Source organism: Gopherus flavomarginatus, chromosome 10, assembly GCF_025201925.1.
Source record: "Gopherus flavomarginatus isolate rGopFla2 chromosome 10, rGopFla2.mat.asm, whole genome shotgun sequence".
Lineage (NCBI taxonomy): Eukaryota > Metazoa > Chordata > Testudines > Testudinidae > Gopherus > Gopherus flavomarginatus.
The window spans coordinates 40147556-40163141 of NC_066626.1; the positions used below are offsets into that span (position 1 = coordinate 40147556).

The 15586-nt window shown below is 41.2% G+C and overlaps 1 protein-coding gene across 1 annotated transcript in view; it reads left to right on the top strand.

Moving 5' to 3' along the window:
- The window catches only part of ATF2 (activating transcription factor 2), a 93488-nt gene that overhangs the window by 71885 nt on the left and 6017 nt on the right, over positions 1-15586 (top strand). Inside the window, exon 13 of the mRNA XM_050969028.1 lies at positions 9558-9663. Coding sequence (XP_050824985.1) covers positions 9558-9663 — 106 coding nt within the window. The remainder of the gene's footprint in view (positions 1-9557; positions 9664-15586) is intronic.

Genomic DNA, 15586 nt, shown 5'->3' on the forward strand with positions numbered 1-15586 from the left:
CTAAGGTAAATTTTTTAAAAAAAAAGCTGTGTTTTACTTTTATTGAAGATTATCAGAAATATAATAGGATAGAGAATAAAGCAAAGAAACAAGATAACACTAATATTCAGGAACCAAAATATGAATATACAAAAAAATTTAGGTTGTCAGATCCTTGCTGGTATAAATCAGTGTGGGTTGATTGAAGTCAGTGGAACTTGCATGATTTACACCAACAGAGGATCTGGTTCTAAATCTCTTGACATCCCCATTTTTAAATGAAACTTAGAAGCAGTGTATAGTAAGATGTATAGGACAGTATGGCATAAGTAATTTATGTCATTCCATTTTGTCTTAAAAACAGTTGAATGCAAAATGAGAGGAAGAACAACAAAGAGCAGGAAAGAATAAATTTTCAAACATCCATTCTTTATTCTTTGTTCTGAGGAGTAGGCAGGCATGTTGAGCATAATGCTGCAATATGTTGAACACCAGAAGCTCCTCATCTGCAGGTCTCTTCAGCATGTCCAAGGATCCTGTCCCGTTATGCAAGTGAGACTTAAATCTGGGTAAAGGACACAAAGCTGTCAGCCAAATTCAAGAAAAGATGCATTATACCTCAATATTGGTGGAATTATTTTCAAATACAATACATAGTGTCTCTCCAAACTCTATCACTGCTCAGTAAATGTTTTTCTAATAGTAGTGGAGTACAAGTTCTGACTTCAGAGTATTAGAATACAGTGATGCAAGGAACATGTACAGCACCAAAGTTAATTAACATAAAAATAGATGGGTGTGGGCTTAAAAATGATAATATTGATAGATTTTAAAGATACATAAGCTTCTTTGGTGCCATCTGTTGGCTGCAACCATGATTATATTAACATTGAAAGGAGTTGTGTAAATAAGTTGTGCATATCCCACCAATTATGAGGCATACTAAATGAAACTTTTTGAAGATTACTGAAGAAATTAGAATGTATGCCATAATTACTGGCCAAAATTCAGTTTCTTCTTCGAGCGCTTGCACGTGTCTATTCCACTGTACGTACGTGCGCGCCTCGATCAGTCACTGGAAATTTTTCCCTCAGTGGTACCTGTCTGGGAGGCTCAGGCGCTTTCTGGTGCTGCACAGTCATAGCGTCAGTATAAAGGGCCCAGTTGACCCCTCAATTCCTTCTTACCACCTGTGATGGTCTCTGAAACTGTTCTCTTTGCTATGGCAAGCTTTCTCAGTGGTCTTTATTTTTCTGATAGTTGTGTATAATTAATAGTCTTCGTTAGTATAGTTTATTTTTCTCTTTCCGTTAGCAGAGTTTTGTCTGTGCTCGGTATCAAGGCATGTCTCGGTCACCGGGCTTCAAGGCCTCCTGGAACAAAACTCTGCCCCTGACTAAACTGCACTTCAGTTGCTTGAAGTGCTTGGGTGAAGCTTGCATCAGGGATCGCTGTCAGATTTTCAGGGACGTTAAATGCCATATGAAGAAGGACTAGGAGGCCAGGTTCAAGTTCCTACTTATGGAGACAACGCTAAGACCTTCCTCTGAGCCAAGCCAGTTGGACTCAGCACCGAGCACCTCAGCGTCTGTGAGGAGTGCTCCTCCAACCTTGTGAGAGTCCCAGCACCATTTGCCATCCTTGGTGCCAAAGAGGAGGCATAAAAAGCAGCTGATTGAGAGAAGACGTTCCCCAACAACAAAGAAAGCCAGGCATGGGGAGCAGAGCAGAGTGCGACCTAAGTCAAGCTACTCCTCTGCCTCAGCATTGCAGCAGTGAGCACCATTGCGTCTGGTTCTGAATAAACCATTGGCACCAGAAGGACAGTGTGGTACCAGTGCTATTGTGGCGCTGTCCATACTGGAGGTGTTTGCTGCCACCAGGAATCTGCTGTTGCTGTCAGTACTGATGTCACTGACAGTACAGGCTTTGGTGGTGATGGTGCTGGTAGACAAATGAGAGCATGTGGCTCCAGTTACCATCCGGTACCGGTCTCCTTGGTACGTCCAAGGAAAGACCGACTATCCTGACCCCAACACAGCCTTCCCTGCCTCAGCACCAATCTCCGTCACTGGTGAGAACTGCTCCTCTGTGGTCACCAGATGGAGACTCCTTGTTCTTGGAGTTGGAGGTTGGGTTATGCACCTCTCATCCAAAGAGTCGACCCCGCCACTCCTCCAGTCATCCCTACCCTGCCCTGGATTGGGGCACAGGAGTGCCATTAAGTGGTTGGCCTAGTGGTCACTGAAGTGCCTATGCTGATGCAACAGCCCTTTTGGAGCCTGTGGGGGTTTCTGCCAATCCCAGGGCCCCACTCGAGGCACTCCTGTTCGGTGGCCCCCAAGAGAAGGGCTCTGCCTCCCCATCAGGCAACAGATAATCCAGACTCCAGTACCAAGCCTGGTACCAAGTTCAAGGAACCAACTCCATGGGATCCAGTCAGCACTTCCCTTCTCCACCTCAAAGAGAGCCAAGAGGAAATACTTTGTTCCTGCCAAGGATTATGAGTTTCTGTATATTCATCCCCTCCCTGAAATCCCAAGTATTTTCTGCTGCCAATAAAAGGGAAAGGTGGGGTCTGCAAGTTATGGTACCTAAAGCAAAGGACTCAGAAAAGCTGGACTTATTCAGTAGAAAGGTCTACTCTGCCAGGTGTCTGCAGCTCAAGATTGCTAACCAGCAGGTGCTGCTCCGCTGATATGACTTGTTGAATAAGTAGGACTCCGTGTTGAAGTTCAAAGACTTGGTATCGCAAGAGGCGAGGCTTGAGTTCTCCTTGCTCATGGATAAGGAGAAATCCATAGTGATGGTTTCCGTGCAAGCTGCCCTGGATGCAGCAGATTCAGTGGCCAGGTCAATGGCTTCTGTAGTGGCCATGCATAGGAGTTCAGCAAACCCTCTAGGATCTCCCCTTTGAGGAAGCTTCACTCTTTTTTTGGGGCAGAGTGATGCAAAGCTTCATGGACTGAAGGACTCCAGGGCGACCCTTCCGTCCCTGGGATTGTTTATGCCAGCCACTTCAAGGAAGCACTACAAATCTCAACAGTCCTCCAGGTACTCCGGCCCATCAGGACCTGCAGAAGAAAAGGAGCAAGAGTTTTACGGATAGACCACCACACCCTACTATGTCATTATCACTGTCTGCCCCACCCAAACACCCAGGAGACTCCAAGCAGGCCTGTTGGTGGGACGCTCAAGAACATTATACCAGCTCCTGTGTTTCCGGATCCAGTTTACCCTGTATTTGTGGACCACCTGTCCCGCTTCATCCATTCATGTTCCGTACCACTACGGAATGTTTGAGTGCTGATCACAGTGGACATTCCCACCAGTTCATTTTCACCCCTCCTACCCAGCCTTCCTCCCTGTCCCTCTTCAGGGATCCCTCTCACAAACAATCTTTGACCCAGGAGCTTCAGTCTCTCCTTTGGGTAGGAGCAGTGGAAGAGGTTCAACAAAATCTAAGGGGTAAGGAGTTCTCTTCCTGTTATTTCTTAATCCCGAAATCCTATTCTAAACCTCAACTAGCTCAACAGCTATCTCAAGAAATTAATTTTGCATGCTCTCCCTGGCTTCCATTATTCCCTCCCTGGATTCTGGGGACTGGTATGCCACTCTCAATTTGAGAGACGCCTACTTCCATATATCGATTTTCCAAGGCCACAGAAGGTTCCTCAGGTTCATTGTGAACTACACGCACTACCAATTCGTGTTACTCCTGTCTGGCCTGTCAGTAGCTCTGCTGGTGTTTACAAAATGCACAGTAGTAGTGGTAGCTTTTCTGAGGCGGTGAGGGGTGCAAGTTTACCCATAGCTGGATTACTGGCTAGGCAGCAGCCGGTCCAGGGCCAGGTAGAATCTAGTATCCTCCTCATCGCCCTAGGCCTGCTAATAAGTGTACAGAAATCTACCGTCACTCTGGTACAGAAGATAGAGTTTATTGAAGCGATGCTCGACTCTACCCAGGCCAGAACCTTCCATCCAGAAGGGTGGTTTCAGATGACCAAGTCTCTGATAGTACACCTCAAGGGCCACCCAGTTGCAACTGTCCAGAATTCTTTGAGGTGTTTTCGCTCACATGGCCTCCTGTACGTATGTAGTGCAGCATACAAGACTGCTCAGACGCGCCAGGCATGGCTGGCCTCAGTGTATTCACTAAACCGTCACCATCTAGACTCAATTCTTACAGTTCCTTGCTTGGTCCTCGCCTCCTGCAACTGGTGGCTGGACCCACTGGTGGTCTGCACCAGCATTCCATTTTCATGGCCCCAACCATTGATATCCCTGGTCTTGGACACATCAGCGCTAGGCTGGGGAGCTCACCTGGGACCCCTCAGGACTCTCAGGACCTTTGGTCTCTGGAAGAGTTCTCACTACACATCAGTGTCAGAGAGCTCAGGGCAGTTCACCTGGCCTGTCGAGTGTTCTTTCCTCACATTACGGGTAAGAGCATGTTGTTTCTTACAGACAACACTGAAGTTTTGTTCTATTTCAACAGGCAGGAGGGGATCACTCTTTCACTGGTGTCCCCCATGTCAAGAAGCAATTCAGCTGAGGGAGTTCTGCATAGCCCACTCAATCTACCTCAAGGCTTCTCACCTTCCAAGAGCACAGAATGAGCTAGCAGATCACTTTAGCAGGTCTTTGTTCAGTCACAGGAGTGGTCTCTTTGCCTGGATATCGCAAAGGACATTTTCCAGCAGTGGGGCTCTCCCCAGGTAGACCTATTTGCAACCAGGCACAACAGGAAGTGTAACCAGTTCTGTTCCCTGTGGGATCACAGCCCAGGATTGTTCACGGATGCCTTTCTGCTCTCAGGGATAGGTCACCTGTACTACGCTTTTCTTCCTATCCTGCTAGGACACAAGGAAGGTTCTGCTCAAGATCAAGCGGGACTGGGCACAGGTCATTCTTATGGCCCCAGCTGGGCCCCATCAACATTGATTCATGATGCTGCTAGGCCTTTCCATGGTGGCTGCAATCCTGCTCCCTCTGCATCCAGACTTGATCTCTCAGGACTACGGTTAACTACTTCACCTGAAGCTCAGCTACCTCCAGTTTATGGCCTGGAAGTTCCGTGGCTAAATCCCAGAGAGCTGGCTTGCTCGGAGCAGGTTTATTAGGTCCTTTTAGGTAGCAGGAAGCCCTCCACCGGGTCTAATTAACTCTCAAAGTGAAAGCTGTTCTCCATATAGGCTTCCCAATGCGGGATGTTGCCCATGCAATGTTTGCTGCAGGTCTTTCTTGAATACTTATTACACCTGAAACATCAAGGTTTAGCAATTTCCTCAATTAAGGTTGGATAACCAGTTCATTTTTTCACGAGATATCTATCCATTTCCTCAAGGGCCTAAAAGGACTATACCCTCCAAGTGTGAGAACCCATCCCTCCATGACCTAAGCCTGGTCTTATCAAAACATATAGATCCCCTGTTTGAAGCATTGGCAACGTACCCCATGCTATACCTTTAGTGGAAGGTGGCTTTTTTAGTGGCCATTGCTTTGGCTAAAAGGATCTCGGCGATCCATGCCTTCATGCTGGAAACCTCTGTATTCTTTAAGGATAAGGTGCAGCTATGTCTTGACCTGAGATTCCTCTTGAAGGTGAATTTCCAGTTTCATAGCAATCAAGCAGTATTCCTGCCAGTTGTCTACCTGAAACCATATGCAAATAGAAGAACAGTGGCTTCACACCATGGACATAAGACATGCCCTAGCATTCTGTATAGAAAGGACCAAACCATTTCGTAAATTCACCCAACTGTTCGTAGTGGTAGCTGGTAGGATGAAAGGTCTCCCATCTCTTCTCAGAGAATTTGGTCATGGATCACATCGTGTATTCACACGTGTTATGAGCAGGTGGGTATTCCGTCACTAGCTATCCTGACTGCCCACTTCATGAGAGTGCAAGCGTCATCAGTGACATTCCTAGCACAGTTCAGGACATTTGCAAAGCAGCAACTTGGTCGTCGGTGCTGACGTTCTTTGCTCATTACTCAGCAGTCTAGGGACAATGCCTGATTCAGTCGAGCTATTTTGCAGTCAGCATGTCCAGGAGCTCCAATCCCACCTCCTATGTAACTGCTTGGGAATCACCTACAGTGGAATTGATATGTGCAAGCGCTTGAAGAAAAAATGGTTACTTAACTTTCATTGACTGTTCTTTGAGATGTGTTGCACATATCCATTCTGCAACCTGCCTTTCTACCCCTCTATGTTGGAGTAGGCCAGAAAGAAGGGACTGAGGGCCCATAGGGTCAGCTGGGCCCTTTGTACCGGCGTGGCATGCTATGTGAGCATGTGGCACCAGAGAGCGCCTGAGCCGCCCCAACAGTCACCACTGAGGGAAAAATTATTGGTTACTGTGCTCAGGGCATGCACATACCTACAGTGGAATGGATTTGTGCATCACATCTTGAACAACAGTTACAGAAAGGTAAGTAACTTTTTTTTTTTTCTTAATCAAAGTTATTTTCAAGTTTTACTAATACACAAACTTAAATCCATAACCCGGTATTTTTTAATTTTCCTATAACTTAAAACAAGCTATATAACATATTGTTTGCAATTCATTAATGACTGAGCTTGAAAACAATGCCAGATAGCTGCCTGCAGCAAACATTTATGGTGGAATTTAAAACTTTTAATTAAATATTATATACTATATTAATTCTAGCCACTTCTTTAATATCATCTTTAGTGTTTTATAGTTGCAAAATATCTTGGTACACTTCTGCTTTTCATTAACTGTAAAAGGAATTCTGTTTTTGCTATACTCAGTATCTATGTTCAAAATTCCATTTTATAGACATACCATAAAATTATAGTAATTCTTTAGCTATTTTAGTAAAAGTAATGTAATTGTCTTTTGTATCTATATTTAAATTAGCTGTCTCACTATAAATACTTGTAGCTGTTAAAAAGGACCGGGCAGCTAATTGCAGAAAACAGTTGGTAAACATTTGCTAAACTCCACAAATCTGCGTCTAAAAAGAAGCTAAAAAATTCTCTAATTCTCCACTGCTTGTATTTCCATTAATCTGGCTTGTCACATGTTGTTGGCAACAGAAGTAAATTTTGAGACAAATGAGGAAGCCAGTCAGGTCACCAGTGAGATAAAGTTTTGTGTTACTTTTGGGTCTTTTGAGCTGATGCTGCAACCACTTATACACATGGGTGACATCATTTATGTCTCATTGAGGTGAGTGGGATTATACTAATAAGAGTAAACTCACTCAGGTAACTGTTGTGTAACTTTTATCTGTTAGCATTATTAAGCCCATAGCTACATGAAGAGATTTTCTTCATTAAAAAAAATAATAATAATACAAGGAAGCTTTTGGCTTCCAGATTGTCAAGAGTTAACCCAGTAACAGTGAATTCAGGGGAAAGAAATTTCTTTCCGTCTGCCAATACCAAAACCGTTAACTGTGAAGAACAGAATGACTTGTAAAGAAAATTGAATGTCAAAGAAATAATTAAACTGTACTTTATGTGAAAACATTAATCAATCCTGCATTTCCATAATAGTTCTTCACTTGACAGCCTGGCACAGCCGATCAGCATAGTGGGCAGTAATGACCCATGATTACTTATGTTCTATTTAATAGTAAATGTAATAAGTTTGGAGCTTTGCCTTAGCATAGTTTTACAGACTGCATGCTAGGGTTTAATAGTTCATATTTTGTTTAATACTTAAATTACCCTGCTCAGCTGAATTTTAAGCTACAGTATTTCTAAAAATAGACTGATTTCATAAAGACTGAAAGTTGTGGTTGAGCTATTCAACAAAAACAATTGTCTTTCACCAACGTTAATAAGTAGATGTCTTAAATTTAAATATCATACAGTGTGTGTCGTGTAAATTTAACAGGGTTTTTAGAATGAAGACACTGAACAATACATATCGAAATAGGAAGATGAGAGTGGATATTCTTTCTGATGTAATTTCTACATGATATATATTTTACTGCATGTTCTCTGTTAGCTTCCAATAAACACATTTCTATACGAATAAGGTCTACTTTAACCTTTCTTGGTACAGTCCAGAATTCTATCTGCTTCTTAAGTTAAATGGTTGTGTATAATTCCCATTGCTACCTTCATTTTCTTGGTTTTAAATGATACTATTCTATTTTATTATATATGTAGTGCAAATGTCTATTAATTGCATCACCTCAATAACATTCAATATTTTCAGTTAAATGGGCAAAGTTTCTTTACTGCAAGCTCTTCTACATCAGTTTCTCCACACGTACAATCTTTTAAAACCTGTATTCTGTTTGCTTTTGTGGAGGCTTTCTCAGTCAATATGTTTGTTTCCTTGGTAAAAGATCTCAAACATTATATATAATTCTAACTATTGCCTCTGTGCCTTACAGACATATTGAAGAATACTGTATTCCTGTAACAATAAAACATACCCTGTTGTCTGTTTTTACTATAAGTAAGGCTATGATTTGGTCATGGGTATTTTTAGTAAAAGTCTCAGACAGGTCACTGGCAATAACCAAAAAGTCACTCCTCTTTAATATGCATATTTGTATGAAGGATTTTTGTTTGATGCAAAAATTAGCCCATCAAAACTTGCATTGAAGATACATTTTGAAAAGATATGGGAGCAGCAAATATTGACAAGTTACTTAATGTTTTGTAGACAACTTAAGCTTAAGACAGTTTGTAACTATTTTTAAGTAAAAATGGTTGCATCTAAAATGACATGCTGTTCTTAATTTTGATTCTTGTCTAATATAATAATAACAGCTCTTATCAGGCTCTTCATCAGTAGAGTTCAAGGTGCTTTACAAAGGAGGGCCAGTGTCATTATCCCTTTTTTACAGATAGGAAAGTGTAGGCATGAAGAGGTGAAATGACTTGCCCAGGGTCACCCAGCAGGCTAGTACCAGTGCCAGGAATAGAATCCAGTTATTCTGAGTCCCAGTCTACTGCTCTACTAGGTTACATTGCATCTAAGTGTATCATTATTAATTCTTCTCTCCTACAGTGGGTTTATTCTCATTCCCATTACTTGATTCTTGCATACTGATTGTTTCCTGTTACTGGCTCTGAAAAATAAAATCTGGGAATTGATAGATCACTGTCTTATCATTCCTGTTACATTTTGTAGGGAGGTTCTCTTTTTTATAGAGTCTAAATGTGTTTATTAAAAAATTCATTCCACACTCACTGAGCATATTCGGGGTTATAACGTATGTTATATTGTGGGTGGTTAAAATTAGGTTTACTTGCTTGAAAGATAACCTACAAAATCGTCCAGAAGAGACTTACAACAGTCTGATCGTGTGAATTGGACTATGTGTAGAACCTGCAGTCTACCAACTACAAAATGTAATACAATAAATGTAATGGCATTTATTATATATATTAAAAAAATCTTTTTACAAGTTACATCTATAGTTTAACATTAAAGTGTTCTAAAGTCATGGAAATGTGTACTGTGTTTTGTTTACCCCTAAATGAACATCCAAAGATCTTGTAAAATTTAAGACTGTTAATACTTACCTCTAAAATGTATGTCGTCTGAGCCTGGTAAAGTGCATAACTTTCTTCTCCTTTAGAATGAAGTCACCCTGCTGAGAAATGAAGTGGCACAGCTGAAACAGCTTCTTCTGGCTCATAAAGATTGCCCTGTAACCGCCATGCAGAAGAAATCTGGCTATCAGAGTGAGTAATGTTCCATTACCTATAGCCTTAGGCTGCATCAGTGAAATACTGCCAAAGTGAACTGAGCAACCATTAAAAATGAGAAGTGCAGCTATAATATTTAACAATAAATATATAAAATTCTGCAAGCTTATTGCAAGACAGGAATGAATGTATGATATTTTGAAGCTATTTTTCTAAATGCATTCAGTTTAGAAAATGTTGTAGATTAGCTGAAGTTTAAAGACATTATAGAAAAACCAACCAAAACTAAGTGTGTACCCATAATTAATACTAAAGGACTATAAGCTGCAATAGCTGCTTCTAGTATATACAGTTAAAGTATTGACAGTATATGGTGAACAATCTCTGTAATGCATTATTTTAAATAAGATGAAAGGTCCTTGTTTCTTCCATTTCATAATGAGATTTCCGTTGAGGGGAGGGTAACAGCTGTCCTTATTTACTAGCACATACAGGATCAGTCAACCCATTAAAATAATCAGATGCAGGTTCCTGGCTCTTACTGTACGCTGTCCCTGAGATTGTTTTGACTTCAAATAACTGTTGTTTGTCATAAGAATTTAAAATGTTTGAATTTTTAAAATAGGAGTCTAAATAGTGAAGGACTAAGAATTCTCAAGTTAAACTGAAATCAGTAAAACTGTAAAATTTTAAGGAAATGAAATTTTTTCACTTCATTTTTCACTTTTTAGGCATTTTAAAGGTTAATTGTGCTTTTCTTACTTCTAACTTCTTTTTTTGGATATGATGCACAGAGCTAGAACCAGCTGCTGCTGTAGAATAAATGGCCAATTTTGTCCATTGTACACAAATTCGTAACAAATAACTGAGCTGGGAATGCATTAGGCAACATTCATAATATATAACCCACAGCTTTCATTTTTATGATTTAGTGATATTTCAGGATATTTGTAAATGTGAAGATTGTTTCTGCCATATGTAGCCACTTCATTTTAATTTGCCAGTGTCAGTAATTCAAGAGAATAAAGGAACATTTTGTATTGCATGCAAACAGTTCCTCAGGTGCTTGCGATAAAACTTAATGGCCACCATCTTTACTTGTAGTCATTGTAAGCAGTTTCATCAGAATGGGCAATATTTTTTAATTTAAAAGATTCAGGAGATTTAGCAACTCTCTGTTGCCATATATATTTAGAACACTGATTTTGTCAGTTTTGAGCTTATAAATCTTAGTCCTTTGATCTCCAGTCATTTTGACAGGATGGAAAATAGCATCTTGGAGTAAATTGGAACCATATAGAAATATGTTCGGGATTTATATTAACAATGATTGCTGCAGGGATGAGACCATTATGGCTCCCATCTGACAGAACAATATAATTTCATATAGAAGCTACTAGGGGATACCATTATGCATGCATGGTTTTCCAAAACAAGCTAGGTTTCTTGAATTTTGATTGAAGATACATATGTTTCTCTAGATTTACATGAAAAATTATTAAACATATGCATTTTTTAAATAGACTGGCAAATAATTACAAATTAAGAATTTTTTAATTAAAATACTAAAAACTAAATGTTAAGTAATATTGTTGACCTTAATACTTGAAAAAATGCTACAGTATTTATAAATTGCTGCAGATCTTGAAGTTCTTAGGTGTGTCTTCATTATAAAAGTCAATGTAAAACTAACTCACTACTAACCAGAACAGAGAACGTAAAGTTGCTAAAATATCTATCATTGAAAAAAGGAACTACATTTTAAAAGAAGTATAAAAAGATGTTCAGAAGGAAATGTTTAGGCATAGTTCAGTTAGTATTTTTGTCAAGCCTTTGGCACAGTGCCACACAAAATAATGATCTACAGGATTCGTGTAATGAGTAATATGCCATGGGGTTGGGCTAGGTATGTAAGTGGATAAAGAATGCGGATACACACTGAACTTTTGTCTCACTCTGTAGAAGTGTTATGTCCAAAGCACTTCACAATAGCTCTGAGAGAATTAAATAATATCTTAATTTTACAGATATTGGGGCAACACACACACAAAGTGACTTGTGCAAGATTATATATGATGAATCATAGCAAGGACCAATTAAAATGGTTTTAGTTAATGTTTGTGGTTGTGGCATGAATAGAAAATAACTTCAAATCTTTAAAAAACAAATTTTAAAAAGTTATGCCCTATCTGCATCATCAGCATGACCATGTTAGCTGAACTTCTTAAAAAGTGTTAAATAGTTTCTTATCATGTGTGGTATAGAAGAGGCAAAGAGGCAGAATTAGAATGCTCCTGCAGTGCAAGGTATCGTGTGCTGCTGAGACACAGTTAATTTATACCCTGCGGACATGGCTTTAACAATTCGATACACAATTTAATGGTGTTTCACTTAAAACGCACTTCAACAGGCACAAGCAAACAATGACATTGCAGAATTTTTTGACACTTATTTAGGTATCTTTAAAAGATCTTTTGAACAACTTCTGCTTCACATAGAGTGAAAAGCACAAGTACTAAGGTCCCTCTTTCTTGCTAGCATTTTCAGTTACTTTTAGTACCTTTCATCTGCTTCCGAGAGGTGATGATGACTGAGAAACCAGAAAAGACAAAAAGAGAAGTGATTACATTTCATGAGGCTGTTTGGAGGAAACCTTGGGGCAATGCAAGAGTTGTCAACCAAGTATAAATTCATCTCCTTCCCACGCAGATATGCTACTGGTCAATTGTTTGGGAAATTTCTTGAACCAAGCCCTTAAAGACTAATGTGTAATCTACAAGAGAAACCTACGTTTTCTATCCATAATCCCATCTCAGACTCAGTTTCAGGAACATGCTGCTGCAAAGCATATATAGTCTTTTGGTGTGGAGGATGGGGAAAAATGAGGGAGGATGAATAGTTGTGATGGGGCAGAGAGTAGCTGGAGAGCTGTAGGTGTGAGGATATTACTTCTGTTTGTTTGTAAAGATTCAGGAAGCTTCCAGAACACTAGATGATTGTATTTGCGTAAAGCTTAATAAAAATAGGGGCTATAATCCATTTACGATTGAATCAAATTTTTTTATTCCTGCTCTAGTTAATTGTAAAGAAACAATTGGGGTCTAGCCGTTATAATAATTATGTCAATCCATTGCCTACAAATTGTTCAGGATAAGTCAACCCCTTCAGTGATTTAACCACCACTCTAGAGAATTTTCTGGCTACCATACATTTGCCTAGATGTTGACCTAAACATTCCATTGTCCCCATGCACCAGCGGTATCTGGTTTTATCTCTGGAGACTTCATCTTCAGTATTGTCTGAAGTGTCTGTCCGTTCTGTGCATTTGCACCAATTTTATACAAGCTGTCACAACTGTGTGAATAACTGACTTTTTTGGTTTGCTGGCATTTCCAGAAAAAAAAAAAATCAGCAAATGAAAAATTGGGGAAAAAAGAAAAATTGGAAAGAGTGAAATGTTTTATTTGACCCAAAACATTTCATTTCATTTTTGAGCTTTATCTTTTTAAAATAAAATTGAAAGAAGTCTAAAACACAATCATTTCAAATAGGAAAATCACAATTTTCATTTAGAAAATATGAAAATGTTGCTTTATTTTTTCAGTTTATTTTAATTGAATTTTTCAGTTAAAACAGTATAGCAAAATTCACACATTTCCTAAATGTTTTGATTGACCCAAATCTCCAGTTTGATCAAAAAAATTCAACCAGCTCTAGTCATACCACACCTATGGAAGAAAGTGTTTGCAATTTTTTCTCATTTGGATGACTGACTAGTGCAGAGGTGGGCGAACTACGGCCCGCAGGCCACATCCGGCCGCGGGACCATCCTGCCTGGTCCCTGAGCTCCTGCATCCAGCAGCGGGACCATCCTACCTGGCCCCTGAGCTCTTGGCCGGGCAGCTAGCCCCTGGTTTCTCCCCTGCTGTCTCCCCTCCCCCGCAGCCATGCTGCCACACGAGCAGCGCTCTGGGCGGCGGGGCTGCGTGCTCATGCAGGGCAGCATGGCAGTGTGTGGGGCTCCGGCCAGGAGGTGTGGCTTCAGATATGCTGCTCTGAGCAGCATGGTAAGGGGGCTGGGGCCTTGGATATGGGGCAGAGGGTCCTGAGGGGCAATCGGGGACAGAGATCAGGAGGCGGTTGGATGGGGCAGAGGTTCGGGGAGGGGCAGGGGATGGGTAACAGGGGGAATTGGCTAGGGGTGGGGTCCCGGAAGGGCCTGGCAGGGGGTGGGATGTGGATAGGCATCAAGGCAGTCAGGGGACAGAGAGCAGGTGGGGTTGGATAGGGGATGGGGTCCTGGCGGGTGGTTGGGGCGGGGGTCTGAGGAGGGGGAGGTCGGGACAAGGAGCGGGGGAGGGGTTGGATGGGTGGGAGGTTTTGAGGGGGGCAGGCAGTCAGGGGGCAGGAAAGTGGGAGGAGTTGGATAGGGGGCAGGGGCCAGGCTGTTTGGGGGGCACAGCATTCCCTACTCGGACCTCCATACAGTTTTGCATGCCGATGTGGCCCGCCAAAAAGTTTGCCCACCCCTGGACTAGTGTGTAGCAATACTTTTTAGTGTACACAGAAAGTATTCACCCATACTTTGAAGCTTGTTGTGAATATCTTCAAAATACCCTAATTCCAACATAGTCTAGTCTACATGGTAGCCCACTTCCAAAGTGAGCGGGCAGAGCCCTCTTGTCTATGAAGAAGACAGTCAAAATGAAGCAAGCTGTAAAAGAATTGTGAAGTCACCTACTTATGTGATAAATATCTCTGCTTTTCAGTGATTCAGTGCACCAGTCGCAAGTTTGGCCCCTACGTTTGTGTCCACTTGTAGATCCTGCAGTTTTTCCTGATTTTTAGTTGGAGCCCATCAAGACCACTGAATTTGGACAAATTTACTGTCATGCCACCCTGTCATGGTGGCTTCCAGATTCAACTATTCCTACATTTGGATCTCAAGATGCTGGACCTAATAGTTTGGCACATAAAAGGCTATTTGTTCAATAGGTGTGTCAGAATGCAATTCTATCTTTTTTATATTCTGGAAAATTTCCCACCTCCATATCCTACTTCAGACTTAGGAAAAAAGTTGCCTTTAGTGTCAAGTAGTTCTCTAAGTGCACTCTGTTTCCACCAAGTAAAATTTTTTGCTCTTCAAAGGGAAGTTTGCACTCTTTTCAGGGGTTAAATTCAAGGGATGTGGTGTCTTTTGGGAGGGGATATGAAACAGAGGATGAAGCTCCCCTCCACCCCCACTCTGCTAAAAGTAGAGGGAGAGCTCTATTTGCTGGCCCTTGAAAGGTCCACTAGAGTTCCCTTTTCTCTCTGGCTGGTGATATGAAGGACTCATCAGGCAGGGGACTCTGAAGTATGAGCAGCGAAAGGAGCTGGTGTATAGGTTGAGAAGTTTCTGGGACTTTGAGTATTTTCTGTCAGTGAGTGGAGCAGTAACAGCAGCACCCGACAAGGGAAGAAGAGGTGTGTCAGCTGGGAGTCCCCGTTGTACATCCTCTTCTCCCATGATGCCCCATCCACTGCCTCCTTATTCTCTCCAAGGGAAAAGGGACACTTCACAGCTCTCCTGTTTTTTTTTTTTTCATAAAATGTTTTTGTTTTTTTTTTTAATCTCTTCATTTTGTAAAATGCAGAAAATTGCATTGAAGTTTCCATTATTTTTCAGGGACAATTCTCTAACCTCTTCGTATCCCTGTTTTCATTCGGTTTTACATCAATACAGGTTTATATACTGCTGGAAATGGGGTATGGAATACCAAGGATGTGACCATTACACATGGTGCACACTGAATGAATGAACTCTCTCTCTCTCCCTCTCCCTTCCTCCATCCCTGTTCCCCACCTTGGGTGGCTATGGCCCTGTTTAGGGACTTGAACAGCTTTTGAAGCCATTTGTTGTATCTCCTTTCTCTTTCTCTTGCTGTATTCCCTTTCCACGTGATCTTTTGATATGTGT